This window comes from Colobus angolensis, unplaced genomic scaffold (genome assembly GCF_000951035.1).
Source record: "Colobus angolensis palliatus isolate OR3802 unplaced genomic scaffold, Cang.pa_1.0 Scaffold107, whole genome shotgun sequence".
In the NCBI taxonomy this organism is placed as follows: Eukaryota; Metazoa; Chordata; class Mammalia; order Primates; family Cercopithecidae; genus Colobus; species Colobus angolensis.
In genome coordinates this window covers 4,028,796-4,039,249 of record NW_012111697.1, presented here as the reverse complement: position 1 = coordinate 4,039,249, position 10,454 = coordinate 4,028,796, and the positions used below count along the sequence as shown (strand labels likewise).

At 49.8% G+C, this 10,454-nt stretch overlaps 1 protein-coding gene across 3 annotated transcripts in view; it reads right to left on the bottom strand.

Moving 5' to 3' along the window:
• WDR62 (WD repeat domain 62) overlaps nucleotides 1-10,454 on the bottom strand; it is a 52,617-nt gene that overhangs the window by 31,453 nt on the left and 10,710 nt on the right. For 2 of the 3 annotated variants that reach the window (XM_011948542.1, XM_011948550.1), the window contains exons 4-9: nucleotides 7,594-7,651; nucleotides 7,182-7,352; nucleotides 6,203-6,340; nucleotides 5,616-5,798; nucleotides 3,661-3,821; nucleotides 1,850-2,039 (exon numbers count right to left, since the gene is read on the bottom strand). In XM_011948542.1, the coding sequence (XP_011803932.1) occupies nucleotides 1,850-2,039; nucleotides 3,661-3,821; nucleotides 5,616-5,798; nucleotides 6,203-6,340; nucleotides 7,182-7,352; nucleotides 7,594-7,651 (901 nt within the window). The remainder of the gene's footprint in view (nucleotides 1-1,849; nucleotides 2,040-3,660; nucleotides 3,822-5,615; nucleotides 5,799-6,202; nucleotides 6,341-7,181; nucleotides 7,353-7,593; nucleotides 7,652-10,454) is intronic. The other variant, XM_011948558.1, reaches the window with a different exon arrangement.

Below are 10,454 nucleotides of genomic sequence, written 5' to 3'. Positions count from 1 at the left end.
AATACTGGAATTATTAAATCAAGGGAGGTGGCGCATGCCTGTAGTCCCAACTACTTGGGAGGCTGAGGCAGGAGGATTACTTGAGACCACCAGTCGAGGCTGCAGTGAGCCGTGATTGCGCCACTGCACTCCAGCCTGGGCGACAGAGCAAGACTCTGTCTCAAAAAAAAAAAAAAAACAAAAACAAAATTAGCCAGGCGTAGTGGTGCATGCCTGTAATCCCAGCTACTCGTGAGGTTGAGGCAGGAGAATCGCTTGAACCTGGGAGACGGAGGATGCTGTGAACTGAGATCATACCATTGCACTCCAGCCTGGGCGACAAGAGCGAAACTCCATCTCAAAAAAAAAAAAAAAAAGCAGAGACAGAATAGGGTAGAAGCAGTATTGGCTGACAATTTTCTAGAACTGATGAAAAGATCTATCCACAGATACTGTTGTTGAACAGCTATATACATAAACAATAAGGAGATGCAAAGAAAATCAACTGAAGACACATAATAAAACTGATAACAGTGAGGGTGAGAGGGAGCAGAACTGGGGGCAGGGAAGTCATCAATGTAGACTGTAGCCTTATCTATAATATTTCACCTATTTTCCCAAATTTTTAAAAATTTCACATATAAATTTTAAGTTATTAAAAAAACATTCTGTGAATGGAAAAAGAAGTGCTGTCAACAAAAACGTCAGCCCCATGAAGGCAGACAGACTCAACCAGAGTCATAAGGCTGAATGCTGCCTATTCAAAAGGACAAAGTTCTTTGTCATGGTCCTGAATCTGGCCACTGAAAACACAATTTCTCTAGGACAAACATTCCCAGTAAGAAATTTTCAGCTCCCCCCCCGCCAAAGCCCCTGCCGTATAGCTGCAACTGTAGACGTGCCTGGCTAATTTTCAATTATTTTTTGTAAAGCCAGGGTTTCCTCATGTTGCCCAGGCTGATCTCGAACCCCTGGACTCAAGTGATCTGCCCACTTTGATTTCTCAAAGTGCTGGGACTACAGGCATGAGCCACCGTGCCTGGCTAACTTTAGAGAATTTTTTAAAACCCACAAACTCACTCTCAGAAAATAAAAACTTCAAAACTTTTTTTTTTCTAAACAGGGTCTCACTCTGTTACTCAGGCTGGAGTGTGGTGGCACAATCACAGCTCACCGTAGCGTTGACATCCTAGACTCAAGTGATCTTCCTGCCTCCACCTCTCGAAGAGCTGAGACCACATGTGTGTGCCACCATGCCTGGCTAATTTTTAAAAATTATTTGTAGAGACAGGGTCTTGCGTTGCCCAGGCTCGTCTCAAACTCCTGGGCTCAAGTGATCCTCCCACCTCAGACTCCCAAAGTGTTGGGATTACAGGTATGAGCCACCATGCCTTGTCTTCAACTCTTTTTTTAAAAAAGCAGTGAAATACAGAAACAATCTCCACAGCAAAGCTTTCTGCAGAGTGCATGTTCCTGCCGCAGGGCCTCTGTGCTTGTGGTTCTCCCCAGCAGTTGCAGGTCTCACTTCCCAATTTCCTGCAGGTCTCTGCTTAAATGTCCTCAGGAAGGCCTTCCCTGACCCCTCTCCTCTCTAGAATACCACCTGGATTCCCCTTCCCCTTCCCTGCCTCGTTTTTCTTCAGAGGGTTACTGCTACTTGGCGTGTTATTCGCTGATGATGTTTCCAGGTTTCCTTTCCCATCCAAATGTGAGCTCTTAAGGGCAGGGTTTTTGTGTCTGTGTCCTCAGCACCTAGGACAGGGCCTGACGCACAGGAGGGAGTCAATGAGTATCTTCTGAAGGCATTACTGAATGGGTTCCCAAACTGTGGGGAACTGTGCAGAGGCTGAGAGAGGGAGGGGGGGCTCACCTCCACGTTCCAAACGTAGGAGCTGTGGAAGAGCTCTGACCACACCTTGCCCACTCTGTTGATGTCCTTGACATCCCAGATGTAGATGCTGTGGTCCTTATACACGCAGGACAGCCACTGGTGGATGGGGTCGAAGGTCAGTGCCACTGTATCTGGGTAGACTGCTTCCGCTTTCCTGTGGAAGAGGAAGCTAACAAGGCCACATGGGTAATCAATCACCATCAATGTCACTGAGTAGTGACAGCCACCTCTAGTGACAGTGGAGCTGCCTCCCCGGCAATGCCATGCCTCATGGTATTTGTGGCCATCCATCTCTCCTGCTCCAATTCTACTTCACCCTCTTCCCTCTTCCTCTGCTTTGCTTCTCATGTAGAGGATACAAACCGGAAACTTTTGCCTGGCCCTGAGAGCAATTGAGTTTTTGATTCCTACGAATATTTCTCTCCCATCATTTCACCCAACCCAAGCTCCTGCTCTCTCTCTGAGCATAGAAAGATAATAGGCATGTATCTCAGGTCCTACCTCTTCTTGGCCTCACCAACACATGATCAAAAAGCCTCTGTGCCCTAAGGAGGCTGGGGAGCTGTCCCTTAGCCTGGGGTCTCCCTATGAAGGCTACAGTTTACTGAGCATTTACACTGTGCCAGGCTGAGAATTTTACCTGCAATAAATTCTCACAACCACGATAAGAGGTAGGCACTGTATTTTACACATGAGAAAACAGAAGCACAGGGAGGTATAGTCACCTTCCCAAGGTCACACAGCACAACAGAAGGCAGCAGAGTTGTGAGCCCAGCTACTATAACACAACACTGCCTGTGGGTTGCTCACCCCCTCCTTTCCTTCATGACACCCAGTTCCCCTGTTCAGGTCCTGTCATGGAAAAGGCACCCAGGAGCTAGTATCCAGAAATCCACAAAGAGGCAGCCCTAGGCACCCGGCACCCCCTGGTTAGGTAGCCCCCAATTCCATAAAACAGACTTGCAACAAAGGAGAAGACAAGTCACAGCCTAGCACTTCCATCCACTTTCGACACAGCAGCAGAGGGAGCTAACATGTAAGGCCTGGTCATTTACCCCAACGCCCGAAACCCCCAGCAACTGCCCACTGACCTGAGGATAGACTACAGGCGCCCCACACTGGCCTCATCTCCCACCATCCTCCCCGGGCACACTGGGCTCTGGTCACACAGTCCCTTACTATTCCTGCAACATGACAAGCCCGGTGTACTGTCACCTCAATTGCTGGGACCCAGCTCTCTACACAGTGGCTCCTTCTCACCACACACCCAATCAGCACAGCCCACCCCGGGCACTCTCCTTCCCGAGTCCTTGCTGTGCTCCCCAAAGCAGTGATGCCTATCTAAAATTACCTTCTTTGTTACTTGCTTATCATTGAGCCCCCCTGCTATACTGCACAGAGGCAGAGATTTTGCTGCTTCACTATAGGTGTATCCTGCTTCCAGCCCAGGGCTGACACTTAGCAGCTGCTTAGTAGGGGTCAGTCATGTGGATGCAAACACTCCACCACATTCATAGCTGCTCTGCACTGTTCTTCACCGTGCTTACCGCTGAGATAATATTGTTTATTCCTTTGTTTTCTCACTGACTGTTTCTTCCCCTACCCAGCCTCACTTCTCACTGTGAAGCTTGCCTTGGAAGGCAAGGACTTTTCTGCTTTGTAACGCCCAGGGCTGAGTCATGATGAGTATTTGTGGGATGGACAGATATATGGATCTGGAAGCACGGATGAATGTCAGTGGAGAGACTCTGGGTGGACCCCTCCCGTTCCCTCTCCCTGCAGGGCAGTACCTGGGCTCCAGGCCCTGTGCCACATCTACCCCAAGGTAGTGTGGCTTGGGCAGGTTGGCGAGGTAGTGCAGGCTGTGGGCCTGGAAGATGCGGACTATCCCATCTGTGCAGCCACAGAAGATGAGCTCCTGGCTGACACAGAGGCAAGAAGACAGGGAGACCTGTAGGGGCAAAAGGGACCCCAGTGGATTTGGTGCTTCATGTGGCCTGGCCCAGGGACATGGGGACTGACAGAGTAGCCTCAGGCCTCCAGAGAAGACTTAGAGTTCCTTGGGTCTAAGACACCCATTTTTGCATATTTTAAGATTTCTGAAATCAGGATATAGTATACTGCTGCTATTGAAAGACATGTGCCCTCAGGTAGACAGAGACATGAACAGAGACAGAGATGTCACTGCTGTCTACAGAGAAACGTAGCTATGCAGACTGCAACTTCAGGTAAGTCACTTGTAGTAACAGGGTTGAATGTTAAGCTTAAATTTTTTTTTTGAGACGGAGTTTTTTTTTCGGTCGTCGCCCAGGCTGGAGTACAATGGTGCGATCTTGGCTCACTGCAACTTCCACCTCCCGGGTTCAAGCAATTCTCTTGCGTCAGCCTCCAGAGTAGCTGGGATTACAGGCGCCTGCCACCACACCGAGCTAATTTTTTGTATTTTGAGATGGGATTTCACCATGTTGGTCAGGCTGGTCTTGGACTCCTGACCTCAGGTGATCCACCCACCTCGGTCTCCCAGAGTGTTGAGATTATAGACGTGAGCCACTGCGTCTGGACTTTAGGCTTAAATTTTATTCCCTTTTGCTTACAAACAACTTCATAATGACTATACTCCAAAGCAGTACAGAAAAAAGTTATAGTATCTAGAAAGGACTGTCTATCCTACTAGGAAGTGCTAGACCTCTAGACACAGTTTAAGGAGTGTTTCCAAATCTAGAGGGACTTAATTTATGAGTCATTTAGTGCTTAAGAACTAAACATCTATGTACTGAAAGCTTTTCACTTGCTTGAAAAAGAGAAAATGATGTTTAACCAACTAGGACAAATATAAAACTTGGAACTCTTCCACATGCCATTAACCTCAAAGGTGATCTCTGGAGTGAGTTACAAAGGCAAGCAAGGAACAGGAGAGAAAACCACAACGCTCTGGCTGATAGCCAAATGGGCAACTGATTCCAGATGGGAAAATAGCTTGGACACAAACTTTCAGATACTAAAGGAAAGAAGCTCTGCAATGTATCGATAGATCATGCTTTAGTTTAAAAGTTTATGGCCAGGCGCAGTGGGAGGCCAATACGGGTGGATCACTAAAGGTCAGGAGTTCGTGACCAGCCTGGTCAACATAGTAAAACCCTGTCTCTACTAAAAATACAAAAATTAGCTGTGCATTGTGGCAGGCGCCTGTAATCCCAGCTACTCGGGAGGCTGAGGCAGGAGAATCACTTGAACCTGGGAGGCGGAACTTGCAGTAAGCCGAGATTGCGCCACTGTACTCCAGCCTGGGCAATAGAGTAAGACTCCATCACAAAAAAAAAAAATTAAAAATAAATAAAAGTTCATGTATTTTGTGTAGTCTTTTTTGACTGAAAAGTTATTAAATCAATGGTACCTCTGAGTTTTTAAAAATACAATCCTCTACCAGCCAGAGTGCTCAAAGGAGAAGAGAAATGTGAAGTAGATCAAATAGTAATGGGAAAACAACCGTCACCTTGAGCCCATTTCAGGTTACCAAGCAGTGTGCTCACTGCCTATATTATCTCACATGACTTCTTTATCAGCTCTGTGGGGAGGGCAGCAGTACTCCCATTTTACAGATGTGGAACCTGAAGCTCAGAGAGGGGGTGTCATTCACCATTAGTCACATAAGCAGAACCTGTGTGGTCAATGCTGATGAACACCCCTGCAGACACATATCATGAGAAAGAGCCTGTCCAACTGATGGCAGAAAGGGAGGTGGTACCTTCAGGTTGATCCACTTCTCCAGCACCCTCTTCTCATTGAACTGGCAGAGAAGGCCCGAGTAGGACACACAGAAGGTACTGCCTGCCATCCGGCCCCGACCGCAGGCCACACCACAGAAGATATTGTTGTGCAGCTCGCCCAGGATGCCTGAGCGCCCTACAAGGGGCACTGTGCTCGTCACCTGGAGACACAGAGGGCACAGGGAGATACTGTCCACACAGCTGAGCCCCCAACAGGGCCACGATGGGTCCTGCATGACCAGATGATAGGACACAACGAAACAGGAGAACTCTAAGAAGCTTTTCCAAATGGAGGAGAAGGAAAGAAAACACTAGAACCCTGCCACTCTGGACAGGGGGGCTGGAAGCAGCAGTCCAAGAATGAGAGCTGGTCCCAGGGTCAGGGGGTTCCTGGCAGGGCCTGTGCATCAGCCCCCTGAGAGTAGGCCCAGAAGCAGCAGCTGGGCCCCTGAGAGGTCAAATGGCCCGAGACCGCTGCCCTCAAATCCCAGGGAGAAACAGGCCATGCTGCCACAGATGGTGACTCCCTCAGGGCCTGGTTAAAGGGGCAGGGACAGAAACTCACCTTTGTCTCAGTGGAGACTTCCAAGAACCAAAACCTCACATGTCGGTTCCCAACAGTGACAAAATAGCTGCTGTCCTCTGAGAAGGAGAGGGCGATGACTCTACAAGATACCTTGTTGGAGGCCACTACGATGTCTTTCTGGAAGAATAAGTGCAAAGCTCATGCCAGCACTCATTCCACTGGACTGCCTGGGCCTCCCTGCAAGTCCCCACTCCACGTCTATCTTCCTGGGACCCTCCAGGGAGCTGCTGTATGGGGAAACCTATGTGGGGCAACCTGCTCATTCCTCACCACAGAGGAGGGGACAGAGGCTTAGAATGGTCCCCCCAGGAGAGTATGTTCCAGAGCTCTCCCAAGGGTCTAAGCTCTGCAGCCCACACATGGTATTGGGGACAGTCATGGCTGGGATGTAAGGACAACACAACCTATGGCTGTCACGGATGGGGCTCCTGCTCTGGGCCCTGCCCTGAGCCCTTCACAGGATAACCCATGAAATTCCCTCAATAGCCCCATGAGGGAGGCGCCTCTCCCCAACCCTACCAGGCTCAGAGGGGAAGATGTCATGTGCTCAAGGTCACATAGTGGGTTATGGGCAGAGCCAGGACTTGGTACCCACTTCTGCCAGCTCCACAGCTGTTCCAAAGCCCAGCCTTCCAGTGCTTATCAACTCATTAAAGTCTTACAATTCAACAAGATAAGTAGTACTATATCCATCTAACAGAGGAGGAAACAGACTCACAGAGATGTTAAGTCACTTGGCTAAGATCACAGCTGGTCAATATAAAAATATTTATAATTCTTCTAGCTGGGCGCCTGTCTTGTGCCTTACAATAAGGGATCAACATGTCGCAGGTGCTCAATAGCTGTCATGTGTTGGGTGAGTGAGCACTTTACTGCGTCCTCTCATACAGCTCTCCCAGTGCCCAAGACACAGGATGCTCTGGCAGCTGGCTGCCTGTCACAGGCCTGCTGGTCTTACCTTCCAGTCCCAGACGTTGAGCACCATGTCATGTTGGTAGCCCATGGACACGATATGCTTCATATTGGGTGAGAAGGCCACACAGGCCACACCATACTTGTGGCCTAGCATCTCCGCCACCTGATTCTTCTCCTCCACATCCCAGATGCGCACAGCAGGCCTATGCCCATTCTAGGGAAGGTGGGGTCATTACTGCTGCTGGGCTCTGTACCAGGCAGGGCTAGAGGGGTTGTCGAGGCTGAAGATTGCATTGCCATAGGGTGTGCCCAAAAGCCATCTCCCCCATCTGCTACGGGGCTGTTCTGGCCCAGGAAGGAGCTATTCCAGGGACTCCCAGGCCTGCTGGGAGCAGAAGGAATGGATCCCGAGACCCCCCAACCCCCACTCCCACTCAACCACGATCATGACTCACCTCCCCTGTCACTATGTACTTCCCATCAGGGGAGAAGGCCAGAGCACTCAGAGACTTCCTGGGGATAAAGAAGAGCTGATCACTGGTTCCGCTAAGGGTGGCCAGTCAGACCCCATCCTGGCGGCTCTGATAGGACTCTGCCCTCTCCTGCCTCCCAAGCCTCGGAAGAGGCCAGGGGAGGTGAGCTCAAGCAGCTCCCACAGAGCCAGTGCTGCTGGCGTGCCCAGCACAGCACCCAGAGAAATGGGGGTAAATGCAAAGGCCCCTTCCACCCTGAGACACCAAACCCAAATGGGGTAGACATTGTATGGGGACCCTGCTTTCTTCTCTCTCTGCTGCAGTGGGTACCCTAAGACCCCACCCACCCTATAACACTGAGAAATAGAGAAGCAGGAAATGGTACAGGCCTGGCCTAAAGGGGTGGTGCTGATGGGAGGATCCTGGCAGACATCACATCAAGGTAGCCTGCAGCGTGTGCTCCACTGATAAATACTCAAGGTATTCTGGAAAATCCATAAACAGCCAAAATGTTTCTGATAACTCCTAGCTAGCCTGCACAAGGACTTGAATGAACAGGCTAGCTGGCAGGCTTCTGGCAGCAAGATTCACCATTCTGAGACTGTATAGTTTCCTTCTTCTCCCCTCTCTGTTTTAATCTTGTTTTTACCTTTGTTCCTTAACAATAATTGTCTCCCTACATGAGATGGTAAATTGGCGTGCAGATAACTAAGTAAATCTCACTAAGTGAGACTTTGGCAACTTCATGGAATATTCATCATCAAGTCAACCTGCTTCCCAGGCTTCCCGTGGTTCCTTACAGCAGCAAACAGGGCAAGTTGCCTCCTGGATATCCATTTGTCTCTCTTTCCTCACTGACATAATTCCAGTTTCATGCTTGCAGCTATGCAGGTATAGCTACGTGACTCAGTCTGGCCAAGGAGAAGTAAACTGACATGCTGCGTGCCCCACTTCCCACCAGTTCCCCTCCTGAAATAAGCACAGAACAGCCAGAACTCCATCTTGGGCCATGAAGTGACTTCAAGACCAGAAGCCTCACAATAAATGGGGTGGAACAGAAGGAGAGAGGAATGGAGGCCGGGTGCGGTGCCTCACGCCTGTAATCCCAGCACTTTGGGAGGCAGAGGTGGGTGGTTCATCTGAGGTCAGGGGTTCACGATCAGCCTGGCCAACATGATGAAACCCCATCTCTACTAAAAATACAAAAAAATAGGCCGGGCACGGTGGCTCAGGCCTGTAATCCCAACACTTTGGGAGGCCAAGGCAGGCAGATCACAAGTTCAGGAGATCGAGACCATCCTGGCTAACATGGTGAAACCCTGTCTCTACTAAAAAGTACAAAAAAATCAGCTGGGCGTGGTGGTGGGTGCCTATAGTCTCAGCTACTCGGGAGGCTGAGGCAGGAGAATGGCTGAACCCTGGAGGTGGAGCTTGCAGTGAGCCGAGATCACGCCACTGCACTCCACACTTGGAGAGACAGCGAGACTCCATCTCAAAAAATAAACAAACAAACAAAAAATAGCCAGGTGTGGTTGCGGGAGCCTGTAATCCCAGCCATTTGGGAGGCTGAGGCAGAAGAATCACTTGAACCCGGGAGGCGGAGGTTGCAGTAAGCCAAGATCGCACCGCTGCACTCCAGTCTGGGCAACAGAGCAAGACTCCGTCTTGGAAAAAAAAAAGAAGTGGGGCAGGGCATGGTGGTTCATGCCTGTAATCCCAACACTTTGGGAGGCTGAGGCGGGTAGATGACGAGGTGAGGAGATTAAGACCACCCTGGCTAACATGGTGAAACCCTGTCTCTACTAAAAATACAAAAACAAAATTAGCCAGGAGTGGTAGCAGGCCCCTGTAGTCCCAGCTACTTGGGAGGCTGAGGCGGGAGAATGGCGTGAACCCGGGAGGCGGAGCTTGCAGTGAGCTGAGATGGCACCGCTGCACTCCAGCCTGGGTGACAGAACGAGACTCCATCTCAAAAACAGAGAGAAAAAAAAAAAGTGGGGTCCCTGGTGTTCAGAGACACAGCCCCTGGGCTGCCCACCTCCGGACTTACGATGTGCAGGAAGAGCATGCTCTTGGGTTTTAAGCTACGCTGTGGAGGGGTTTCTGTTGTCTGTAGCCACCTCTAACCTGTCGCATGCCCCGACCTTGTGCCTGGCCCTCTAGCAAATGCTGCGTGGCCATCACTGCACTGATTCCTCACGCATGCGTCATGGAGTCAGGGCTCTCATGAACCAACTTTGCAGATGAGGTGACTGCAACACAGGAAAGTCCCCTGCTACGGTTAACTAACCAGATAGGACAGAGCCCTGACCTCTAAGCCAGTAGTTCTCAGTCTTGGCTGTACATTATAATTCCCTGGGGAGCATCTGAAAAGTGTCAAAGTATAAGATTAGTTGAGTGAAAGTTTGGTGAGGAACAGGATAATATTTGCACAGTCTCAGAAAAGATTTCCCCAGGATACTTGCTAATCACAAAGGTGAAAAGACAGGCTTTGAAGTGGAGGAATCTGGAAGGCAACACCTTGGCCAAATGCTCCCAGTGAACACCACCGGTCATGGGAGACCTCCTGAGAGGAGGCACTGAGAAGAACACAGCACCCCTTCTGGTCTGTTCCTGTCAAAGATGCAGAACCTGAGTCTGCCCTTGAGGAAGCATGGAATAAACCCAAGATACCTCATCTACAATCCTCAAAAGTGTCAAGATTGGCCAGGCACAGTGGCTCATGCCTGTAATCTCAGCACTTTGGGAGGCTGAGGCGGGCAGATCACAAGTTCGAGACCAGCCTGGCCAACATAGTGAAATCCCATCTCTACTTAAAAAAAACAAAAAACAAAAAACAAAAA